The 27,500-nt window shown below is 42.6% G+C and overlaps 1 protein-coding gene across 1 annotated transcript in view; it reads right to left on the bottom strand.

The window, feature by feature from the left end:
- Positions 1-100: 100 nt before the first annotated feature.
- tmem244 (transmembrane protein 244) overlaps positions 101-27,500 on the bottom strand; it is a gene marked incomplete at both ends in the record, with an annotated part of 29,282 nt that continues 1,882 nt past the window's right edge. The window contains 5 exons of the mRNA XM_079525456.1: positions 101-198; positions 710-754; positions 12,491-12,616; positions 24,687-24,763; positions 26,359-26,444. Coding sequence (XP_079381582.1) covers positions 101-198; positions 710-754; positions 12,491-12,616; positions 24,687-24,763; positions 26,359-26,444 — 432 coding nt within the window. The remainder of the gene's footprint in view (positions 199-709; positions 755-12,490; positions 12,617-24,686; positions 24,764-26,358; positions 26,445-27,500) is intronic.

Genomic DNA, 27,500 nt, shown 5'->3' with positions numbered 1-27,500 from the left:
CCAGCGGTTATAGAGATGAGATTCCACCTTTAGAACCCTGCCCCGCCCCACCACCATGCACCCCCCTCCAACACGTTGAAGGCGGTAGTGTATATAAGCTTCAGAAGTCCTCCAGTTCGGTTGGATAGACAAAGTTGTTGTTGAAGAGCTTGTAGGCCAGGAGCTGCCCTCCGAATATCATCATGACCAGACCTGAGCCTGCATGGAGGAGACAGAACACAGGACGAAAGCAATGATGAGCGAGCGTACAACCCTGCACAAGGCCCAAAAGTGACATAATATTATGGTGGCACTCACCGGGACCCAAACGCAGCTATAGAAATCTATAATGAACTGAACGCTTAAGCCCCTAATTCTGAAATGGTGAAAACTGGAAACTCAAATTAAAAAAGGGAACAAACAGACAGGCAGGCAGGCAGGCAGGCAGGCAGGCAGGCAGGCAGGCAGGCAGGCAGGCAGGCAGGCAGACAGACAGACAGGCAGGCAGGCAGGCAGGCAGGCAGGCAGGCAGACAGGCAGGCAGGCAGGCAGGCAGGCAGGCAGGCAGGCAGGCAGACAGACAGACAGACAGACAGACAGACAGGCAGGCAGGCAGGCAGGCAGGCAGGCAGGCAGGCAGGCAGGCAGGCAGACAGACAGACAGACAGACAGGCAGGCAGGCAGGCAGGCAGGCAGGCAGACAGACAGACAGACAGACAGACAGACTTACCCAGAGCTATCCACCAGTGTTCAGCAGAAGGGAAGTCTGACATCACTGTGGACACAGAGAAAACAAATAATACAATAATTACAGCATCTCCTATATTCTGCGTGCCTGCGTGCGTGTGCGCGTGCCGTGTGTGTGTGTGTGTGCCTGCCATGCATTTACATAAGGCCTGCAAATCTACCAATAATCCTATCTCACAGAATTTCCCTATGTCCCTCCATAGACACTACATGTTAACAGAGGTAATTTAAGAAGTCTACAACTTTTGTTTTCTCAAGGTAAGTGATGGATAATTTTGAGTTATTAGATCTGTAGATCTGTTATTTTTGGTGGATGGTAGTTTCCATGTTCTCAATAACTATGTATTTTTCATGCCCTGTATCCCACTGAGTTTACATATCATTTCTGCCCCAGCGTAAAACAGATAGTATTAAATCTCACTCTCCCCCAGTCAGCGAGTAAGATAAAAGATTGTTTTCTCCTGTTGGACGTCTTGCATTATCTGCCCCTCTGGTGAAAAACATGTTATTCGGCCTTGGTACGGTGCCAGAGCAGACAAATTGTCTCCTACTAACTAGTCAGTAACCAGTTATAAACTACATCTACCCTTAAAAGAACTACGATTCCCTGTGGTCACACTTTCTGGATTCCCGGAAGTGTGATTTGCCACGTCAGTTGTACTGTCCCAAGTGAACCTCCCGGCAATAGGTGTCGCCATAATTCATTTTTGGTTACCCTCTGAACTCAAATACATTACTTCCCCATGTCCAAAGGATGTTATGACTTATGTAGTATAAAATGTTGTCACTGATGATGTGTCAGTGAGAGATCTTTTTAACGCTGTACGGACCTGCCATTTCTCTCCCGATGTGATTTGTAATATATATCAAATGGAAAATCACTAGCTCTGGTGTGACTTCTCTTCTTCCGTGTCTGGTGTCAAACTCATTCTAAGGTATTCTGGTATACTCCGATACTTTTACTCTGCCTATCCTCTCCTTTTAGTATTATAGTCTTCCTCTAAAGTATTTATCCTTAAAAGGTATTACTATAGAGTTACAGTTGAACATTATAACAGTAAAGATAAAGTTAATATTCACTTGTTTAAAAGGTTTACAGTCCTTAATTCTGACTTCTTGAGTATTTGTACTCTATTACATTCTTACAAATTCTCCTCCACGGTACTCCTCCAGAGTCCAGATGATTGATTGGTCTTCGATCCTTCCCTTTATCCTAAATTTATATGTATCAATTGGTCCTATTCGATAGCCGTCTTTTAACGAGTATTAGACTAATTTAAAGATTAGCTGCTCCGACAAAAGCTTGTTCCAGCGAGTATTTGTACTCTTACTTTCAAAAGTATTTTTACATTTCCGGAGTTTCTTGCTCTGCTATTATAAATATTATACAGTCCTTTCTCATCAACATTATTAATTAAGAATGTTAGACCATAGTTTTCCCTTTCCTCTACCTATTTCTCCCTTTCTTTATCTCTGTTTGACACACACACGGAGGGGAGACACCTCTCACACAAGCCATTTTTTGGAGCTTTTTGGAGATTTCATTTGATCGTTGTTTACCATTACATCGGAATGGTATGTCACCGGGATTCGGACGGACAGCGATTTTTATTTTGGGGTCCGTGAACTGCTAACAGCAGTGAACATAACGGTTCACGGCGTGTGTGCACTCCACGGATCTCCCCCTGATCCTCCTTCCATACCCCGCTGCCCTGGATCGTCTGGTCCGACTTCTGCCTATCTGCTTCTTCATCTGCTCTAAGTTAAGTAATTTATGGTTTCTTTAGCCTTCATAGATTAAGTTGTCATTATCATTCACCCCACCTCGAGCAGCGAGGCATTTATTTTTAGTTGCTTAACAACTTTAGACAATGTTTCGATCGGAACCTCCCTGAGTTTCTTCTGTCCCATGTAGTAAACATTTTTAGTATGGTCAGCTGTCTGGATAGGAATTATATATATGTTTTTTAGCACAGGATCGACGTGTGTGTGGAAGTATATATATATGTTTTCATTTATTCTTGCATTCTCCTCTGAGTCGATACGGAGCGACAGCTGCAAGGGTTCAATTTCAACCTTCATAGGGTCCAGATTTGACTTGCGTTCATTCAGACGCTTTTCTCATTCAGTACTAATTCATTCATTTTTATATCACCCCAAAACAAGGTAACAATAATGATGCCATTATTACATTTGACCATTTAATTCCCAGATTATTTTAAAAGATTACATTTGGCTATTTCTCGCCTGTCCATTATGGTTTAAATGTTACCTTTTTATTTTTAAAGCTTGTCTGTGCCTTATCTGTGTCAGGAATGTGCTTAATGCGTGGGAGAGGTAGCTGCCTCTCTCTCTGTCTCTCCTCTCCGCTCCAATGTGTGTCTGCGTGCGTGGGTATGTGCGTGCATGCGTGTGTATATGTGTGTGTACCACCCCATGTGTATGTGCGCGTGCCAGTGTGTGCGTGTGTATGTGTATGTGCGTGCGCTTACTTTGGAATGCATGTGAGTGCAGTCTCAGTGTGCGTGCGTGCGTGTGTATATGTGTACCACCCAAAGTCGGGCTGTATTTTGTCTGCTTGTGTGCGTGTGTGCGTGCCAGTTGTGTCCGTGCATGCGTTCGTGCGGGCGTATGTGCGTGTATATCCGTATGTGTGTGCGCGTGCCAGTGTGTATGTCTATGTGTGAGTACCACCCCATGTGTATGTGCATGTGTGCACAACCCCACCTCTCCTCTCCCCAACCCCTGTTTGTATGGGTGTGTGCGTATGTGCGTGTGCCAGTGTGTCCGCGTGTGTGCACGAATCCCCTCCCTCCTCTCCCCACCCCCCTGTTTGTATGGATGTGTGTGTGAATGCCCGTGGAACAGTTTATTTTTTTATTTTTTTTAGTGGATATATGTGAATGGTCCCCCCCCCCCCCCCCCCCCCCCACACATTTTCATTTGAATGCGTGTGCGTGTGTGCGTGTGAGATTACCCCGGCTCGGTCCCCTGCCATCTTGTTTTATTACTTTAGAAGTTTATTAGGAATAGATAACTCATACTTTGCATGATTTTTAGTCACGGAGCAAAGCCACATTTTTCAAAATTCAGACTTTTAGTAAGGGAGGCAAAACAAAATTTAGATTTTTGTTATTTTTACAGTTTTTACTGCATTTCAAAACTTTATAATGGCCTTACATTACATCTAGATATTTTTACATTATGTTTCATGTCATAGTAGCATCAGTACAAATTTCCGTTTATCCTATTTTTGTCAGATAACCCCCATCTCGCTCCATGTGTGTTTCTGTGTTTGCATGTGTGTATATATGTGTGTGTGTGTGTGGAACACTTCCTTTTAAATTCACCTCATCATAACTTCCTATTCCACAAATATTTCCCATTTCATTATTTTAAGAGTGTGACAAACGTGTCCTTGCGTATAGCCTCCATTCTACCAGAACATCTCATATTTTACATTCCCACTTAATTCCCCATTTGGTTATTGTGTGATTATTGATAATTAGGAATACGCGACGACATCTGTCAGACTCCGTTTCCGCCATTTATCATCATTTCATACATTTTATTTTTTTTAGATAGGACCCCCTTGACCATTTAATTGCCTTAGTATGACAATTTATTATTGATTTCAACCAATCCCCTTATTGATTTAATTCATTCTTTATTTTTTTATTATTTCATTTCATTTATTTTTGAGTGGTGTGGACCTCTCCTACAACTGGCTTTGTTAGTCTGTCTGTGCAGGAAAAATAAATAAAAAATGAGCATGGTTGCTACGGTCACCCAGTTCACCCGGGTGTGATTTCATTACATCAGACATTACATCAGACCACAGCTGATCAGGCTATATAAGACCTCACACCACTCAGTTCACACGGGTGTGATTTTTCAATTACATTCTGGTTTCCGCCGTTCATCATCATTTAATAACTACAACTCCCACAATCCTTTTTGGATAGGGCCCCTTGTCCATTTAATACATTAGTTATGCCATTATGCCATACTGATTTCAACCATTGATTTCAACCCTCATTGATTTAACTCATTAATTACTTGGCCATCCATTAACTATAGCTTACATCCGAACTCCGGTACTATTAATTAAGTATTCCTTTAGTATATTTTAATTATCTTTTAGGTTAAATCCCAGTATTAATTTTAATTGTAATTTTAATTTATTTATTTTAAGTTTAACGTTTTAAATTTTGAATTTTACATTTTGAATTTTGGATTTTACATTTTCCATTTTACATTTTACATTTTACATTTCACATTTTCCATTTTCCATTTTGAATTTTGAATTTTGAATTTTGCATTTTAGATTTTTCATTTTCATTTTATGGTTTGGATTTTGGATTTAAAATTTTGATTTTGATTTTAAAGTTTTAAGTTTAATTTTATTTTTTTATTTATGTTGACAATTCAGGTGCTATAGGGCGGGTCCATAGGAGAAGTTGCTGTTGGCCCTATAGTATTAACACCAAATTATCACCAAATTATCACCATTATCATTTTATATTTCCCTGTGTGCTAGGACAGTATAGTAGATGCAAATAGTTATTTTTTTTCTGTTTTCATTTGCTTTCCATATTTTTAGACCGTATAAATATTAGGAAAAAATAGATTATGGTTACATGTGCGTGCACATTACGTGCAGTTTTTATTGTTTAGTAAGATAGTCAGTGCACTATCAGTCTGTACCTTTAGAGAGAGCCATCTACATTCAAACTTGTTTTTTACTGTTCATGAAGACAACAGGCCTCAGATTATATTTCTTTGCTCATTACTAGTTTTTTATTAGGGAACCCCCAGCAACCAGTCGAGTTGATATAAAGCATTCTCAGTTTTCAGAATTCTTTACTTTAATGGTCAGCTACAGGGGTCGGTCCTCATTTTTTTTTTCCCCTGTTATATCTGGCTGGTTTCTTCTTGTATTATGTTCATCAGCGAGTGAGAGAAGTTTAATAAGTGATGATTTTGACTGCATGGACATTTCTTTCATATCCTCACATGGACGCATGTGTGGAAGGAAACAAATGCATTACAGCTCAAAAAAAGTAGCATAGTTAATATAGTGTTATTCAGGACAGAGAAGGCCAAATTATGTATCGTAAGGTCGCGTCAAGGTATAAACACCATGTTACAGACAACATGGTCAAGAGTCTAAGGTATGGACTGTGTGATTGAATCTGTCACAAGAACAGTTAGAGGTTTTCCACCACACGTGACACAAATAGTGTTTCACAGGTTTTGTTTTGAGTGGACGATTTATTCCCAAGAGATTTTATTTCCCGATTATTATTATTTTTATTTGTACTCTACTCTCTCTTTCTCTGCCTGGAACGAGTTCTGCAGGCTCCTACAGGTAGATCTTGTCTCTCTGTGACCTGATGTGTACAATCATGGTCAATTTCGGTCTATCTTGACTCTTTTGGCAAACCTGCGTGTGACGATTAGCTACGTCAAATAAACGTGCAGGGGACAGAGTACAGACAGTTTGTGTACTAGCCTACCGGAATGCAAAAGAAGTGTGTCTTAGATCCCATAGTTACTTCCAGAGTTATACAGACACAGGTTGCCTGTATTTACTGATCCCAGAGTTACTTCCAGAGTAATACAGACACCAGTTGTCTGTATTTACTGATCCCAGAGTGATATACGGGACACAAGTTGTCTGTATTCACTGCGCATATTTGGCGCACAGAAGACATCCCATCCTATGCATAACATGTAAACGAATCTTCGCCCCATTTTGGGCAATCTTCGTCTATATACTTTTTTCTATTTGAGATATCTTTTTACGGATTCTCCCTGCCCTTTTCTTTAAGGTGCACATACATACGTCGAATGCTGAGTCTCTATCTCTTTTCCTTTTTGAGATACCTGTCTCTACGTAACCTCCCTCCATATAAATGTGAAATGCATGCGCTAGAGAACTCTGTCTCTCTGCGTATCCTCCCTCCATTTTACAACTGTGTAAATGCGTACGTAGAACGCTGGGTCTCTCTCTCTCTCTCTCCTTGACTTATCTCTAAGTACTCTCCCTCCATATAAATGTGTAAATGCGTGCTGTGAGAACGTCTGTCTCTCTAAGTACCCTCCCTCCATATAAATGTGTAAATACGTACTGTAAGAACGGTCAGGAGAAGTACAAATATTAATATTTTATTATTATTTTTAATTTCATTTTTTAAACCATACCCTGTCTACCTACACGCCCTCCCTTCACCATTAAGCTGTGTACATGCGCGGTTGGTAGAACAGTCATTTTCATTTAAAAACATACCCTGTTGATGTTTACCCTGTTGATGAATTGTTTATAATTATTATTGTTTCATTTCATTCACCAGTTTGTTTTTTGTCTTTCTGTTTTATCTCACAGATACGGATCTCTGGTGGTTTCGTGGTCAGGAACAAACCCGAGTCAGGACAGAGGAATCTAGAGACCCACAAAAGCGATGGAGTGAATGGACATGTGTTGTGGACCTCGAGATTCCTTTCCCTTTGTTTATAAGGTTTGACCCTTGATCCCGACCCACTCAGAACCGTCTGAATCAGTATCATTAGACCCCGACCCACTGAGAACCGTCTGAATCATTAGTATTAGGCCCAAACCCCCAGAACAGTGACTGCCCTTTTATCATTATGATTAGGCCTTAATTTGCCCATAGATTTCCCATCGGGAACACATTATAATTCCACTCATGTTTCACCATACACATTATTGTTTTATGTTTTTATCCATGTTTTTCTTTGCTAAAACGCTGAATTTTGCTAAAACGCTGTTACCCCTCCCTACCTAATATTAGGATTAATTTGATCATCCCTTCTCCCCTCAATTAATTAATATTAGATTATTTTAATTATTTTAATTTGATTTATTTGTCATTTTTACTTATTTTACTTTGACTGACAAACAGACCATGTTCGTTATTATTTCCATACATTTATTCATTTATTTTTAGACTTGACTACCGGTACATAGACTACTATTCCCTCTGCATTTGACAGTAGGAGACTGATAGCTACCTGACACTGACGGGTAGACAGGTGACAATTTGACTTAATTGACTATTTTCTTTTATTTTTATTAAAACTATTTTCCATTTGTTATAAAAAATAAAGGATCTCCTTCTGCCCCAGTATATAGATTATTTTAACTGAATTATCCCATCTTTGGACAATCTAAATTTCCTTCCATTAGGATTCATTATCCCACCTCATCATATTTTTATTATTTTACATTTGATTCATATTTTACCTCTGAATTTGGAATATCCCTCCATTGTAAACATTTAACCTTTATTATCCCCGAACCACCCCTTGACCTTACATTGAGATATTTAGAATAGGGACCCCTTCCCCTTCCATTTCATTTTGTTATGTTGAGTTTGGCTTGACTAGGCATATATATCCTCCCCTGAATAGACTTGATTCTATATTTGACCTTTATGGTACTAATGGACTCACCCGGAAGCTGCTACGATCGGCGCAGGAGCGCAACAAACATAACACCATCGATTACCCTGTCCCCCCTCTCCAAGCTCTGCTTGGTATAAGAACTGTTAGGTGCATCTCCGGCCGTTTTCTCCCGTTTGAATCACAGAGATCAAGTATCTGTCAATGAGAAAGTATAGGATGATATTGTCACCTGTGGGTCACCTGTTATGGCACCCATCCTGGGGGCGGGGCGAAGATTCGGCTCCGACTACGAGCGAAGAAGAACTATCGCAGTATCTGCGCTGCTAAAAAGAACTTTGTTGTCAAATGACACTTTCGACGGCGCATCGGCGTGCTGCAACGATGCTGGGTTCCTCGGGGACCCCGAAGATCTGCCCTAAAGAACATTGTCAAACCCTGACACTAAACGTCGGCGTAGGAACGCTGCAACGGTGCTGGGTTCCTCGGGAACCCCGAAGATCGAAGACCTCGAGAGAGAAAAGTCATTCTGTCTCTCTGCCACGGTACCATCTAAATAATGAGTGATTTCTTGCCTGGTCGTAAGTCAAACCATTTTTTATTTTTCATCATTCCTGTTACCATTTTATTCCCATCCTTAGTATAGAGTTAATTTTATTTCTCATCTCCCAATTGACCCTTATATTATTTTAATTTTATTCCCTGAAGATTTATTATTGATTATTGATCACATGACACTTCATCCACAAAAAGCGATGGAGTTGATGGATAATTTTGAGTTATTAGATCTGTAGATCTGTTATTTTTGGTGGATGGTAGTTTCCATGTTCTCAATAACTATGTATTTTTCATGCCCTGTATCCCACTGAGTTTACATATCATTTCTGCCCCAGCGTAAAACAGATAGTATTAAATCTCACTCTCCCCCAGTCAGCGAGTAAGATAAAAGATTGTTTTCTCCTGTTGGACGTCTTGCATTATCTGCCCCTCTGGTGAAAAACATGTTATTCGGCCTTGGTACGGTGCCAGAGCAGACAAATTGTCTCCTACTAACTAGTCAGTAACCAGTTATAAACTACATCTACCCTTAAAAGAACTACGATTCCCTGTGGTCACACTTTCTGGATTCCCGGAAGTGTGATTTGCCACGTCAGTTGTACTGTCCCAAGTGAACCTCCCGGCAATAGGTGTCGCCATAATTCATTTTTGGTTACCCTCTGAACTCAAATACATTACTTCCCCATGTCCAAAGGATGTTATGACTTATGTAGTATAAAATGTTGTCACTGATGATGTGTCAGTGAGAGATCTTTTTAACGCTGTACGGACCTGCCATTTCTCTCCCGATGTGATTTGTAATATATATCAAATGGAAAATCACTAGCTCTGGTGTGACTTCTCTTCTTCCGTGTCTGGTGTCAAACTCATTCTAAGGTATTCTGGTATACTCCGATACTTTTACTCTGCCTATCCTCTCCTTTTAGTATTATAGTCTTCCTCTAAAGTATTTATCCTTAAAAGGTATTACTATAGAGTTACAGTTGAACATTATAACAGTAAAGATAAAGTTAATATTCACTTGTTTAAAAGGTTTACAGTCCTTAATTCTGACTTCTTGAGTATTTGTACTCTATTACATTCTTACAAATTCTCCTCCACGGTACTCCTCCAGAGTCCAGATGATTGATTGGTCTTCGATCCTTCCCTTTATCCTAAATTTATATGTATCAGTAAGGTTTGTTCTATCTGTTCGAGCTGATTTACCATCTTGTTTGCTTCATAATAATATTGGTCTGTCACATTTTTACATTAGGAAATGTACTTAGATTCTCCAGAGAAAAAAACGTGTAAATGCTAATGTTAAATGACACCACTATCTACCGGAAGGGGGCGTGGAAAGGGGGCTGTGAGATAGGCCTATTATCCTTATCCTTAACTGGCCTGGCAGCAGGTCAAATTCAAAGGCCAGCATGACAGCACTTCCTGAACATCACAATAAAGGTAGACTAACGGTCCGTTACAAGGGTCAAGGGTCAAGGCTGCAAATCCCATCAGCTGTTCTATTCTCTTGATCCACTTTGTATCAGCGCACGTGTGTGTGTGTGTGTGTGTGTGTGTGTGTGTGTGTGTGTGTGTGTGTGTGTGTGTGTGTGTGTGTGTGTGTGTGTGTGTGTGTGTGTGTGTGCGCGCGCGCGCATGCATAATGCAGGAAATACTGGACTCTGGGCGTGTGATTTGCATGAGCAAACATATCTGCATGCTATAGCGGAGGACAGGGGTCAAGGTTTTGTCAGGCCAAGCAAGGACCCCCCCTATAGCTGGAAGAGAGATGAAGCAGGGAGGGACCCCCACTATACTGTATAAAGTTGTGTTGTACATACAGTATAGAGCGTCGCAGTCCCGCCCCCTACCATGGACCAGGAAATGAATCCCAATGCATTTTTCCCATAGACATTTCAAAAAGTATTTATTTAAAGACGGTTACGCCGCGGACAAAGCCAACTCGAGTCGTGACAACTCATGACAACACAAACAATATTTTGGACCAAACAAATAATTACAAAGAAGAAAAACCACAAAAAAGTGTTGTAACCTGCCGTTTTTTTCTTCTTTCTAATTATTTGTTCGGCCCAAAAAATTGTGTTTGTTGTCATGATTTGTCACGACTCCAGTTGGCTTTGTCCGCGGCGTAAACGTCTTTAAATAAATAATTTCTGAAATGTCTATGAGGAAAATGAACGGAGAATCATTTCCTGGTCCAGCGTAGGGGGCGGGACTGCGACGCTCTATAGCGTTTCCATAGATTTCATAGATTCTAGATGCTTCATAGACTTGTTTGACATATCTCTTCTATTAATATTCTATATTGTGTATTTCAGCAGTGTTGATTTCGTCGACTATGACGACAACCCTCGACTTCGGGAAAACAAAAATAAAAACAAAATAAAAACTAAGCTATGATGACTAAAACTATATAAGAATAAAACTACTAAAAGACAAGTCATTTTATGCTTGGTTGGATGCTGAAAATAGCAGATCTACAAGCTCACAACGTGTCGCAGCTGCTATTTTCAGGGTGCAACCAAGTTAGAAGCAGCCAACCAAGTTAGAAGACCCATGGTGGAGGATGTATGTAGTGCACTATACAAAATTAGGCGTTTGACCAGGACCCAAACGTGTGAAAATAGTAGATCTACAAGCGTTGTGAGCTTGTAGATCAGCTATTTTCACAATGTCTTAAACATTTTGTTTTCTAATTTATGGAATGTCTTAGATTTTTCCTTTATCATCTTCGTGAAATTGCAGCGAATCGCACCCTTTTCACATTGGCTTATTATAGCGCCACCAGGAGGCCACAACCTGACCTGCCCTGGTGGAGACCTGTGCCCCGAGGGGCACTTTTTCTATTTTTTTTTTTGCATAAATCAGTACTATTGAACACCCTTTACGTCTCTGTGTTGTTTCGAAAATATTGAACCAATGGAAAGTAGGCTAATAAAAAACGCTTTGGACAAAACCTCTTAACTCCATTGGACCCTCAAACTGTCTGCTAAAGCAACTAACTCCACCTCTCCCCCTCTCATGCAAGTAATTGACAATATAGAAAGTCACACCACCAACTTTGATGAGGCAGTATTGCTTTGTTTTGAAAATGTAAGGTTTTCTTAATTTGCTGAAAAATTTAGCCTATATATTTTTCCTTTCCTGACAAATTTACATTTTGGAGTTAGGTGGTTTCTTCCCGACAGCAGAGATAAGTGCATGGGTTCAAGTACACGCTTAACGTAGCCACATATACTATACAGTACGAGGTTACGTTTATCAAAGTCAAAGTCGTACGATTTGTCACACACGTTACCGCAGTGAAATTTGTTCTCCGCATTTGACCCATCTCTTGTAGCGGTGAGCCACAGCCAAGGAGCAGTGAGCCGCAGCGTGCGCAGCGCTCGGGAATCATTTGATTAGTAGATTTGACCCCCAATCCAACCCATTGATGCTGAGTGTCAAGCAGGGAGGCATTGGGTCCCATTTTTTACAGTCTTTGGTATGACCCGGCCGGGGATCAAACCCCGACCTCCCAGTTTCAGGGCGGACACTCTAACCACAAGGCCACTGAGCTGGTTTATGGCTTAGGGTTGGAGTGCATACTATTTTATACTATTTAGTATATATTAGTATATATTATTTATATAGTATTTTCAGTGTGTCACAACACTGGTGCATAACATATTTCAGGCTCAGGTAAAACAACATTTAAAAAAATTCCAAAGGTTCCCCAAAGTTTTGATATCCTCAGAAGTAGCCTACTGCAGTACGTGCGTGCGTGCGTGCGTCTCACCCGCCACAGTCATTGCTATGTGCAGCAGTGTGACAGTAATGGCGTAGTCCCACACCCACTCCTCCACGATCCAGGCAAACAGCAGGCCGCCCACCACGTACGTGACCTCCATGGAGATGACACTGACTGTGGAGGGAAAACAAAACCGTTATAGGTGAAGGCACGCTCTACTCAGGGAGCCAAGTTGAGTCTCTGTATAGCTCATGGGTGCAGATTCTTGAAGATCAATGGAAAACCTTTGGAAAAAGGGGAATATCCGCACTCTCTTAATAAAGTTTGAGTTTCTGTATTTCATGAAATCACATGCGGCAGGCTTTCCTCAGCGTTATAAAGAATACGAAAGAAAGAAACTCAAACTTTATTAAGAGAGTGCGGATATTCCCCCTTTTCCACTGACTGTGGAGGGACAGTAACCTGACTCCGCCAGATGGGGCAGCAGAGAGTACACTGGGTTCTCCCCTCCTGCTCCCATCTGGCGGAGTCAGGTTAGAGGGACAGAGGAGAGGTCGCAATAAGTAAGCCTCGCCGAGCCATTCACCGAAAATAGCCATTGTGAGCTTGTAGATCGGCCAATTTTGGTGAAGAGACTTGCTTAAACGGAAGTGACATGGATAAATTCAAAATAGTATCAAAGTATTCTGAGGCACCCCTGGACTTAATTGCGAGGCAAATGTATATCAGGAATATCTGCAATACAGTATAGAGCTATACAGCATAGACAGTGTGTATCTATACAAACGTATTTCACACTATATGAGGCATATTTGAATATCTGACTTGTTTGTCTCTATTCTTCTTTCCCTTTCCTGAAAGCTACACATGCTTGTATAATATATATATATATATATATATATATATATATATATATATATTGCACCCACCCAAGTTGAAGTTGAGTTATGGGGTATTAGGTGTTGTAAATAATGAAGTGATTCGACACAGATGAAGACAGAGAGAGAGAGAGAGAGAGAGAGAGAGAGAGAGAGAGAGATAAAAGAAGAGCAGAACAGAGGAGAGAGAGAGGAGAGGGGGAGCAGGATGTAGGCCTATACAGCTGTATACAGCTAGCTGCACACATTATTCGACAACATATAAATGTGAAGCATGCAGACTTTCCTTGACATTTCTAATGATGCACAAACTCGTCTTTGAAACGGCACCTTTAAGGACGTGCATGCGCTACTTTTTCTATCCCCGTATGGCAGCCAACTCATCATGCCTGCATGGCAGCGCGTTATCGTGCACACGGCGCCTCATTGCTAACGTTTCTAAAATATCATGGACAGTATACGTACGTACACACTGCATGACGCTAATGTTCAAAGCATCATACCTGCTGCTATCACACATACCAGGGGTGGGCAACTTTGACGATGGAGAGGGCCATTATATTTCCATACTCACTCCAGAGGGGCCACATTGCATGCATGTCGTAGCAAAAATAGCTGATCTACAAGTTCAAAACGCGTCGCGATGCTCTATTTGAATTGAAATCCTGAATAACTTTTCGCAATTTTTTATTGGGATCCTGAAAAGTAATTTTTAACTAAATACAAATATATTGGACATAAAAAAGACAAACATTATTTGTAATACTACTCAGCAAGCTACTAATTTCGACTAAGTAATTAAAGCGGGTCATGTTTGGAATTGCAACAGCTGAAATCAATAACATATCAGTATTCCGAAATTAATTTGAGGGCCACATTAAGTGAAGGTGGGGGCCGCATGTGGCCCGCGGGCCGCCAGTTGCCCATGTATGACACATACCATCTTTATTATGTATCTTTATATTATCTCTTTCCCTTGTACTCTTAGCCTGGCCCAGCCATTCATCTGCCTGCAATGCGTGTACTGTAGCTCCAGTGGCCGTGGGACGTGCAGAAGAGTGTTGGAAAGGCAGGGGCGGGGGGCACGGTGGCACAGTTGGTAGTGCTGTCGCCTCACAGCTAGAAGGTCCTGGGTTCGATTCCCGCTCGGGGCGCTGTGGGTGCTGGCGGTGTGTTTCCTCCTCCGCGTCATCAGTGCCCATACCCGAGGCGGGGTTGGCGAAAGGGCCTTTCTGTGCGGAGTTTGCATGTTCTCCCTGTGTCCCCTAGGGTAGGTACCCTCATAAAAACATGCAGTAATCCTGGTCTCTATAAACAAACTGCCTCCCCCTGGCCAGCCGGGGCGCCTGATGGAGGGGAAAGGAAATGGTTGGAATAACGTGTTCCTTCCTCGCGCTACGTCCAACCAGGGAAACTCCCCCCTGTCACGTGTAAAGGAGCAACTTGGACACTCAGGCATGAAGGAAGCATGAGTTCAAGTCCGTTGCTCTCCCCATGTCCCCCATATATGGGGACTAGGTTGGCGGAGGGTGTGTAGAGAGCCCAGGATCACATTAGATAATTGGCACAGGGGTGAAAAAAAGGGTTACAAAATCGAGGGATAGAAATAAAAAAAAAAAGAAAGACAGGGGCTGAAATCTCGTAAGGGCACTTAAGGGCACTTAGCACACAAAAATAGCGAAAATAACCGATCTACAAGCTGTCAACGCGCTATTTTCGGGGCGCAACCCGGTACTCTGCATCTACTGTAGATGCGGTGTAACGACATGGATTTAGAAAAAAAGAAATATGTTCAAAATGTGTGCGTTCCAAGTTCAGGAGACTTCGGAAGAAAGCAATTCTCCCGAATGCTGCCTTCCGGTATGGCATGGAAAGAAGAGGCATTTGCATTTCTTTCACCGTAGTAAATGCTGCATCCGTGGTCTGGAGAGGGCAGTTGATTTACAGACGGGTAAAAAGGGCAGGCGCTGAAGCCCCCTTTGATGTCTATGTGTGCACGTTACTGTCGTTACACCTGTAAACCTACTGATGTGACAAATAAAGCAGGTTCTTCTGACCCTGTGATTCGGTCCACTGGTGTTTTAAATATTCATCTATCAATGATCATGTACTAACTAAGCAGTCATATCCAACCATCTGTCTCTCTCCCCGTCTAGGACCGATTTGGGTAAAGCTCACCAGATTGTGCTGGTGTGCAATTCATTCCCAGTTCACTACATGAATAAACAGACAGACGAGACGAGACAGGTTCTCAATGTAGGGTCCGTGGACCCCCAGGGGTCCTTGAGGGGGTGACATCATCATCATACCCGAGAAGTTATGCGGGAACGCCCACTGAAAACTACTTTCTATGGCCTTGATAGCCCACCTAGCCTGGGCAGCAATAGGCCTATCTCACAGCCCCCTTTCCACGCCCCCCTTCCGGAGCTAGTGGTGTCATTTAACCATTAGCATTTACACTTTTTTTCTCTGGAGAATCTAAGTACATTTCCTAATGTTAAAATGTCAAAGACCGATAATAATATCGTCACCTTATTAAACTAATTGCCTAAGTCATTTTTTCAAGGTTTTCAGGAAACACAAAAAACTGTGCCAAATGTAGAATATATTATATTTCTTAATTATTTCAATTCCAAAAAATATGAAAAAATATGACTATTGACATACAAATAAAGTTGTATGTCAATCATGTAACATGTAAGGATAAAATGACTTAGGCCAATATCTGAACATGCCATTTTATCTTAGGCAATTATAAACCTTATTTAGGCCAAATTACTTACTGCAGTAAGTGACTTAGGCAAAATGTTTTTATTCCAATTATTTTTAATAGACCATGGTTTAGGGTCAGCCACAGAGTGTTTAAAATAATATCAGAGCACAAAGATTTTTGATACTGAAGGGGAGTGAATGGGAGTGAATGGGACTGAATGGGACTGAATGGGACTGAATGAGAGGTACTGTTACTATGGGACTGATACTATGGGAGTGAATGGGAGGTACTGTTACTATGGGACTGATACTATGGGAGTGAATGGGACTGAATGGGAGGGAATGGGAGGTACTGTTACTATGGGACTGATACTATGGGAGTGAATGGGACTGAATGGGACTGAATGGGAGGTAATGTTACTATGGGACTGAATGGGAGTGAATGGGATTTAATGGGACTGAATGGGAGTGAACGGGAGTGAATGGGAGTGAATGGGAGGTACTGTTACTATGGGAGTGAATGGGAGTGAATGGGATGAATGGGAGTGAATGGGAGGTACTGTTACTATGGGAGTGAATGGGAGTGAATGGGAGTGAATGGGATGAATGGGAGTGAATGGGAGGTACTGTTACTATGGGAGTGAATGGGACTGAATGGGAGGTAGTTACTATGGGAGTGAATGGGAGTGAATGGGAGGTACTGTTACTATGGGACTGATACTATGGGAGTGAATGGGACTGAATGGGAGGGAATGGGAGGTACTGTTACTATGGGACTGATACTATGGGAGTGAATGGGACTGAATGGGACTGAATGGGAGGTAATGTTACTATGGGACTGAATGGGAGTGAATGGGATTTAATGGGACTGAATGGGAGTGAACGGGAGTGAATGGGAGTGAATGGGAGGTACTGTTACTATGGGAGTGAATGGGAGTGAATGGGATGAATGGGATGAATGGGAGTGAATGGGAGGTACTGTTACTATGGGAGTGAATGGGAGTGAATGGGAGTGAATGGGATGAATGGGAGTGAATGGGAGGTACTGTTACTATGGGAGTGAATGGGACTGAATGGGAGGTAGTTACTATGGGAGTGAATGGGAGTGAATGGGAGGTACTGTTACTATGGGACTGATACTATGGGAGTGAATGGGAGTGAATGGGAGTGACAGTCCCTTAGTAACAGTACCTCCCATTCACTCCCATTCAGTCCCATTCACTCCCATTCAGTCCAGTTCACTCCCATTCACTCCCATAGTAACAGTACCTCCAATTCACTCCCATTCAGTCCCATAGTAACAGTACCTCCCATTCACTCCCATTCACTCCCATAGTATCAGTCCCATAGTAACAGTACCTCCCATTCACTCCCATTCACTCCCATAGTATCAGTCCCATAGTAACAGTACCTCCCATTCACTCCCATTCACTCCCATAGTATCAGTCCCATAGTAACAGTACCTCCCATTCACTCCCATAGTATCAGTCCCATAGTAACAGTACCTCCCATTCACTCCCATTCACTCCCATAGTATCAGTCCCATAGTAACAGTACCTCCCATTCACTCCCATTCAGTCCCATTCACTCCCATAGTATCAGTCCCATAGTAACAGTACCTCCCATTCACTCCCATTCACTCCCATAGTATCAGTCCCATAGTAACAGTACCTCCCATTCACTCCCATAGTATCAGTCCCATAGTAACAGTACCTCCCATTCACTCCCATTCACTCCCATAGTATCAGTCCCATAGTAACAGTACCTCCCATTCACTCCCATAGTATCAGTCCCATAGTAACAGTACCTCCCATTCACTCCCATTCAGTCCCATTCACTCCCATAGTATCAGTCCCATAGTAACAGTACCTCCCATTCACTCCCATTCACTCCCATAGTATCAGTCCCATAGTAACAGTACCTCCCATTCACTCCCATTCACTCCCATAGTATCAGTCCCATAGTAACAGTACCTCCCATTCACTCCCATTCACTCCCATAGTATTAGTCCCATAGTAACAGTACCTCCCATTCACTCCCATTCACTCCCATAGTATCAGTCCCATAGTAACAGTACCTCCCATTCACTCCCATTCACTCCCATAGTATCAGTCCCATAGTAACAGTACCTCCCATTCACTCCCATTCACTCCCATTCACTCCCAGTCACTCCCATAGTATCAGTCCCATAGTAACAGTACCTCCCATTCACTCCCATTCACTCCCATTCACTCCCAGTCACTCCCATAGTATCAGTCCCATAGTAACAGTACCTCCCATTCACTCCCATTCACTCCCATAGTATCAGTCCCATAGTAACAGTACCTCCCATTCACTCCCATTCACTCCCATAGTATCAGTCCCATAGTAACAGTACCTCCCATTCACTCCCATTCACTCCCATAGTATCAGTCCCATAGTAACAGTACCTCCCATTCACTCCCATAGTATCAGTCCCATAGTAACAGTACCTCCCATTCACTCCCATTCACTCCCATAGTATCAGTCCCATAGTAACAGTACCTCCCATTCACTCCCATTCAGTCCCATTCACTCCCATAGTATCAGTCCCATAGTAACAGTACCTCCCATTCACTCCCATTCACTCCCATAGTATCAGTCCCATAGTAACAGTACCTCCCATTCACTCCCATAGTATCAGTCCCATAGTAACAGTACCTCCCATTCACTCCCATTCACTCCCATAGTATCAGTCCCATAGTAACAGTACCTCCCATTCACTCCCATAGTATCAGTCCCATAGTAACAGTACCTCCCATTCACTCCCATTCAGTCCCATTCACTCCCATAGTATCAGTCCCATAGTAACAGTACCTCCCATTCACTCCCATTCACTCCCATAGTATCAGTCCCATAGTAACAGTACCTCCCATTCACTCCCATTCACTCCCATAGTATCAGTCCCATAGTAACAGTACCTCCCATTCACTCCCATTCACTCCCATAGTATTAGTCCCATAGTAACAGTACCTCCCATTCACTCCCATTCACTCCCATAGTATCAGTCCCATAGTAACAGTACCTCCCATTCACTCCCATTCACTCCCATAGTATCAGTCCCATAGTAACAGTACCTCCCATTCACTCCCATTCACTCCCATTCACTCCCAGTCACTCCCATAGTATCAGTCCCATAGTAACAGTACCTCCCATTCACTCCCATTCACTCCCATTCACTCCCAGTCACTCCCATAGTATCAGTCCCATAGTAACAGTACCTCCCATTCACTCCCATTCACTCCCATAGTATCAGTCCCATAGTAACAGTACCTCCCATTCACTCCCATTCACTCCCATTCACTCCCATTCACTCCCATAGTATCAGTCCCATAGTAACAGTACCTCCCATTCAGTCCCATTCAGTCCCATTCACTCCCATAGTATCAGTCCCATAGTAACAGTACCTCCCATTCATTCCCAATCACTCCTATTCACTCCCATAGTATCAGTCCCATAGTAACAGTACCTCCCATTCACTCCCATTCACTCCCATTCACTCCCATTCACTCCCATAGTATCAGTCCCATAGTAACAGTACCTCCCATTCATTCCCATTCATTCCCATTCACTCTCATTCACTCCCATTCACTCCCATTCAGTCCCATTCACTCCCATTCACTCCCATAGTATCAGTCCCATAGTACAGTACCTCCCATTCACTCCCATTCAGTCCCATTCACTCCTATTCAGTCCCATTCTATCAGTCCCATAGTAACAGTACCTCCCATTCACTCCCATAGTATCAGTCCCATAGTAACAGTACCTCCCATTCACTCCCATAGTAACAGTCCCATAGTAACAGTACCTCCCATTCACTCCCATAGTATCAGTCCCATAGTAACAGTACCTCCCATTCACTCCCATAGTATCAGTCCCATAGTAACAGTACCTCCCATTCACTCCCATGCAGTCCCATTCACTCCCATAGTATCAGTCCCATAGTACAGTACCTCCCATTCACTCCCATTCACTCCCATAGTATCAGTCCCATAGTAACAGTACCTCCCATTCACTCCCATTCACTCCCATAGTATCAGTCCCATAGTAACAGTACCTCCCATTCACTCCCATAGTATCAGTCCCATAGTAACAGTACCTCCCATTCACTCCCATAGTATTAGTCCCATAGTAACAGTACCTCCCATTCACTCCCATTCACTCCCATAGTATCAGTCCCATAGTAACAGTACCTCCCATTCACTCCCATTCACTCCCATAGTATCAGTCCCATAGTAACAGTATACCTCCCATTCACTCCCATTCACTCCCATTCACTCCCAGTCACTCCCATAGTATCAGTCCCATAGTAACAGTACCTCCCATTCACTCCCATTCACTCCCATTCACTCCCAGTCACTCCCATAGTATCAGTCCCATAGTAACAGTACCTCCCATTCACTCCCATTCACTCCCATAGTATCAGTCCCATAGTAACAGTACCTCCCATTCACTCCCATTCACTCCCATTCACTCCCATTCACTCCCATAGTATCAGTCCCATAGTAACAGTACCTCCCATTCAGTCCCATTCAGTCCCATTTACTCCCATAGTATCAGTCCCATAGTAACAGTACCTCCCATTCATTCCCATTCACTCCCATAGTATCAGTCCCATAGTAACAGTACCTCCCATTCACTCCCATTCACTCCCATTCACTCCCATTCACTCCCATAGTATCAGTCCCATAGTAACAGTACCTCCCATTCATTCCCATTCATTCCCATTCACTCTCATTCACTCCCATTCACTCCCATTCACTCCCATTCAGTCCCATTCACTCCCATTCACTCCCATAGTATCAGTCCCATAGTACAGTACCTCCCATTCACTCCCATTCAGTCCCATTCACTCCTATTCAGTCCCATTCTATCAGTCCCATAGTAACAGTACCTCCCATTCACTCCCATAGTATCAGTCCCATAGTAACAGTACCTCCCATTCACTCCCATAGTAACAGTCCCATAGTAACAGTACCTCCCATTCACTCCCATGCAGTCCCATTCACTCCCATAGTATCAGTCCCATAGTACAGTACCTCCCATTCACTCCCATTCACTTCCATAGTATCAGTCCCATAGTAACAGTACCTCCCATTCACTCCCATAGTATCAGTCCCATAGTAACAGTACCTCCCATTCAGTCCCATTCACTCCCATAGTATCAGTCCCATAGTACAGTACCTCCCATTCACTCCCATAGTATCACTCCCATAGTAACAGTACCTCCCATTCACTCCCATTCACTCCCATTCACTCCTATTTTGAAAGGTGTGTTAAAATGGCCTAAGTCACATTTTATTATGACTTAGGCAAAATAAAATGGCCTAAGTCTCACTCTTGACATAGGCCATTTTTTTATAGGGTGTAACAGGGAGGCCTTTTACGTTAAGGCTTAGGCGATTTTACCAGAGGTGGCCAGCATCACCAGGAGTTGATTTAGGCCAAAAACTAATTTTCGGCAAAAAATGACTTAGGCCATTAGTTTAATAAGGTGACGATATGAAGAAAACACAATGGTATAACAACTCAAATAAGTAGAATAAACCTTACCTTTACAGTAGTTTGTGGCTTGTGAAAATACCTCTTTTAACATGGAAGCCTATGGACCGCAGAAAAAATAACACCACTAGCTCCAAAAGGGGGCGTGGAAAGGGGGCGGGGAAATGCTGTGAGATAGGCCTATCCTTTTCAGGTTCATCATCCGGTCGGGAGCGGATGATATCGCTACGTCATGTTGTAGTATTGTTTTGTATAGTCATCAAATCATCCGGAACTTCCTTTCACCTAAAAACTATTTTTCTCAATAAAAGCCGCAGGCTACGAGAGCTTTTAATGTCAATCTTCCGGTTTGAGGTGAAAAGGAAGTTCCGGATGATTCTTTCTGCCTGATGACTATACAAAACAATACTACAACATGACGTAGCGATATCATCCGCTCCCCCGACCGGATCACACGGCACTTTTGTAACACAGACCAGGCTTTCCTCCGAGGTGGAAAGCCTGGTGAAGCGAGGTTACAGCCCACCCAAACAGAAAAGTCCTATCTGATTGCATTAAACAACGTTAAACTATGTTAAACAACGTTAAACTATGTTAAACTCACTTTGCCACTCACTTTGCCACTCGATCTGCCACTCACTTTATGCATGCGCATCTACTGTGGCAACCAAATAGACCCTTATAGGGGCTGTAACCTTAGAGTATATATGAATAGAGACAGCACCCGAGTTCTCCTCCCATCCACTTGCATTAAGTTGCTCAAAAGCGCATGAGGCGATTTCACTGTGCATTCTGGGTAGGAACAGAGTGCATTCTGGGATGGATTGGGCCCAAACACATGAACGCGCTGCCGCTGACTATCATTGCAGGCATTCAGCGTTCACGTGTCATCGTGAACGTGCACAATGATAGTCAACGGAACAGCGTGTTCATGTGTTTGGGCCCACGCTGCAATATCAAATTCGGCCACTATGTCCATTTCGCCTCAGGGTTTCATCCGGGTGCCATCTCTATTCATATATACTCTAAGGGCCTCATTCACAACGGCGTTTACGCTCATAACGTTACGTAACGTGAGCGGAGCGTGAGCGGACTGGCATTTACGTGGATTCCCACATTACGTGGGAATTCATGAACTTGAACGTGAACTTTACGGTGACGTTGTTTGGTCGGAAACTCCGCTATAAGCTGCGCCAGCTCAGAGGGTCGTGTACTGCTTGCGTAGATTTATTCAGAAGGCTTTAGTCTTCATTCTGAATCAATTAAAAGTCCCCAAATGTCAGATAAAATATGTAGGCATGTGTCCAAAACATTGGTCAGCACATAAACAAATGATAGCTTATATAAAAGCCAAGTATCACTTGGATGCCTAAATGCATGCATTCTAGAGGCAGGTTAGCCTAGAGTCCCATACAGAAACTGCCCCTGCAAACCCGACACCTTTTTATTTATTTATTAGGATATTTCTAGCATGCGCGATTGCGCTGCACTTGACAGCTTTCTACTCGCAGTGCAACGCGTTGTGAGCTTGTAGATCGGCTCTCGCGGACTCTCGCTGCATGTTAAAAAACAAACTCACAATTATAATAAGAACATACACTTATCTGCATTCTGCACTGTACGAATTCATTGGAAAATGAATATAACGGTGCGGTGAGCCCGGCCTGGACAGAACAGATTATTTCTATGGTTCACAGACATGCCGGTCTGACAGACAGACAGCAGTCACGAGGGCTAATTAGCCCTATAAAAAAATAGAAGTCCACATTATTGCATCAGCGCGTGCAATTCGGCCAGTCATAGTTTTAAGCCAGTGCACCTTAATTAATTATAATATGGGGAACTTATAGCTAGGCTGTAGGCTACTACATTGATGAGATCAATCAAGTTTGGTGCCAAATGTCCCGCGAAATTCGCGAATCATTTTAATATGACGACATCATCATAAATTAACCTGCACTTAGATCTGACAAAGAGGAGGCTACCCGCCGTATATGGTTGAAATTTTAAATAGCTATAGGCCTATGCCTACGTGTCCATGATCAGAACAAATCCATTCTCCACATGGCATTCAGACAGATGACAGTGAGATGATATTAATCTATTCCCCGCATGAATCAATGCAGCTCTGATAAAAATATCGGATATATGTTTTACCTCTGCAAAGGTGTGAGTGAGCAATTGTTCAATAGAAAAGAAAAGGCTTTATAATATAATTGCCAAGTATACACTAGCTTGCTGCCTTGGTCCCGAACTTAAATAAATATGGCCAAGCTGCATTTTATACCGTAAGTCAGCTTGACATTGTTGCAGCGGTGCGGAGCAGCGTTCACCGTTTTGTAAGCTTGGGAAAATGATTTATATAGTTTAATGGTAGGCTATAGACAATATAAAGAATCACGCACAAATGTAATGGTAGCCTATATGGATGTAAAAAAAGAGACTGCAGGTGGTGGTCGTCGCTCCGGCGCTTGACATGGTCAGATCATTTTCTTTTAATTTCCTAATATAGCCTAATTTCTTTCCAGCAATCATTTTTATTTTAATTTGTGAAGCCACTATACTGGAAAATATCATTATTTTGTTGCATTCCGTCAGGAGGACCTCTATTTCGTTTGAGCTGTAAGGCCTATAGTTCTTTTTTTTTCTTTTTTTTTACTGCTGTCTGCTGAGTCATGCTTGACGCCTTTTATGGTGTGAAATGGGGCGTGGATCAATGCAAATTAAGTTGTCGGGTGATTTTCCGATCATTTGGCACCCGCTCGCATTCTTTATGACATACACCTGCGTACCTGTGGTACACACCGCTCTTTGAATTGCACGGCAAAACAACGTAGCGTGATCGGACGGAATTTCCCGCATCTGTATACGCTTCCGTTACGCTTCCGTTACACTCTGGCGTATTTCTCCTTTGTGAATGAGGACCTAAGGCTGTAACTCAGAGAGTGTGCAAATGGATTCTTACATTCGGTGCCATTTGCACACTCTCAGAGGTCATTCATTTGATTGCGGTTCCAGACATCGTATCAAAAGTCGGTCGAATTCGTATCAAACTGGAGGTTGCTTTTTCCTGAAATGAAAAGGGTTTAAAATGACTGGACCAAGTGACCCATCAGAAAAGGCCCAAAACTCACCCAGGTACTTGGGGTTCTGCCATGACGGCGGTGTCGTGTAGTCAAATGGAGCCAGTAAGCTGTCAACCTCGTGCACTCTGTTGGACACACACACGCGCCCATGTCAACAGTGTAGCGTTGACCGGCTTGTAGAATGGTGTGACAAAAATAATCTGATTATCAACACTAAGAAAACTGAGGAAATTATATTTGGTCCTGCTCCCGGTGATAAAACACCACCGGTGACAATCCATGGTTCAGCTATTGAACAAGTTCCATCCTACAGATATCTGGGGGTGATGATAGACGCCACCTTATCATGGTCATCTCATATTGACTATATTTGTAAGAGAATACAGCAGCGTATGTACTCCCTACGCCGACTCAGATCGTTTGGTGCTAGCAGTCAGATCTTGTCTCTTTTCTATACGTCTGTCGTTCAAACTGTGATGTTGTACTGTAGCACGGCCTGGTTTAACAGCCTATCAATGGTATATAAGAACAAATTGTATAGCCAAATTAAGATCTGCGCTAAAATTGTTGGTAGGCCAGTCGAGGTTATGTGTACGTGCATGCATGTAATGCCATCCCTGAAGATGAGAGATATTGTCCGTTCTGTGATCTAGATGAAATTGAAAACGAAATTCACTTTTTGTTTTATTGCTCTAAATACGATGACATAAGGGATATTCTGATTAATAAGATGTCAAAATGGAGATATGTTTCGCCAAAGGGACTTTCGTTGTAGCAGATTGTATCTGTCAAGCTTGGGAAAGAAGACAGAGTACTCTGTATAAATCAGAGTTGTAATATAATTAATTATGTCATGTAAACATGCTGTAAATGCATACATTATGTAATATAAAACATGCTGTAATTGCAATTGTGAGATGGTGTCTTATAAACCCATGAGGGTTGGGCACGTTGGGCAGTATTATGTGTGTCTTAAATACCAGGTCTTATGACTTAACTTAAGACCTGGAGGCGTGGTCAATGCTGTTTGGCCACTCAGAATAGAGCGTCGCAGTCCCGCCTCCTACCCTGGACCAGGAAATGAAACCCAATGGATTATTCTCATAGACATTTCTTAAAGTATTTATTTAAAGACGGTTACGCCGCGGACAAAGCCAACTCGAGTCGTGACAACTCATGACAACACAAACAATATTTTGGACCAAACAAATAATTACAAAGAAGAAAAAAACGGCAGGTTACAACACTTTTTTTGTTGTTTTTCTTCTTTGTAATTATTTGTTTGGTCCAAAATATTGTTTGTGTTGTCATGAGTTATCACGGCTCGAGTTGGCTTTGTCCGCGGCGTAACCGTCTTTAAATAAATACTTTAAGAAATGTCTATGAGAATAATGCATTGGGTTTCATTTCCTGGTCCAGGGTAGGAGGCGGGACTGCGACGCTCTATAGGCCTATGGTCGAATATGACATCAAGGCATTTAATAGCAACTCAAGTAGTAAGTTGCAAACCCGGTACTCAAGTATCGCTTGTGTGGGACAAGTGGGACGGGGGGACGGGGTCCCCCCGTCCCACTTGTTCCACACAAGCGATACTTCTGTTCCTCAAATGAACAGTTTGGATCTGGTCACCCTAGGTGTGCATGACACGAAAATAAAGAAACAATCATCAATCATCATCATCGTCATGCATAATAGGCTACAGGTGTGATGTATGCTATACCTGAACACTCCGATGCAGACACTGACCACAATGTAGTACAGGGAGTAGAAGGTCACCATGCACATCAAGAGGTTCTGCAGGACGACCTGTGAGGAGAACAGCGTCCAAACATTTAGGTCAGTCCAGAAATGTCCCCCGCCTCCACGTCAGAATTTAAAAAATGTCTTCAAAAATCCTGAGAGTTTTCTGAACAACCCTTAAGTTTCTGTATCAGTGGTGCTCAATATTTCATGTCAAGAACCCCAAAAATTGTAACCTTTTTTGAAAATTCCTTTAATCTAGTGTGCAGGTGATGACATGCACATGACATGCACAATAGAATTACATTTTCTTTATTTTATTTATAATGGGCAGTGGCACCCAGGACCAAAACTGGTGTTATGTCCACCCACTGGCACTTAAGGAGTTTTTAAATGGGAGATGCTGACAGTTTGACACATGTACAAGCCATCCGTTGTTAAATCATTGCCCCATTAGTGAGGAGAAAACATTCTGTGTGCTCAGCTGTTGTGCACGAGCCAGCTGTCCTAAAGTTCCCCCTGCCAGCTCCTTTCCCATAATTGTCTCCTATACGCTTCCTGCATGCATCTCTTTAAAAATGGTAAATGGTAAATGGTGCATTTATATAGCGCCTTTATCCAAGGCGCTTTACATAGATTGTGCATTACATTCACCCATTCACACACACATTCATACACCGATGGCGGCGGAAGCCATGCAAGGTACCAACCAGCACATCGGGAGCAATTTGGGGTTCAGTGTCTTGCCCAAGGACACTTCGACATGTAGACAGGAGGAGCCGGGATTCGAACCGCCGACCCATGGATCATTGGACGACCTGCTCTACCTCCTGAGCCACAGTCGCCCTAAAGCTACGTTCGACTTGAAATGTGAATTTCCCTGTGGATGGACCCCATTCTCAAGCTCTGCTCACATGAACCAGGACATTTCGTTGAAGCCAATAGCGAATACACACCCTATCCATTCTTATCACGGCTGTATTGTATTATTATTATTCCATCTCCAACCTCTCTCTGTCCCACTGTCGCAAAAATGCTTGTTCAGGGAGGTAAACATTAATTGGGTCTCTGCTGTCTTGTGAAACCGTGTTGTGATTTGGCACTAAAATACAATTGAATTGA

The sequence above is a fragment of the Electrona antarctica genome (genome assembly GCF_951216825.1).
Source record: "Electrona antarctica genome assembly, chromosome: 17".
In the NCBI taxonomy this organism is placed as follows: domain Eukaryota; kingdom Metazoa; phylum Chordata; class Actinopteri; order Myctophiformes; family Myctophidae; genus Electrona; species Electrona antarctica.
Note: the sequence above shows the minus strand (reverse complement) of the source record. Positions and strands in the feature narration are given on the sequence as shown.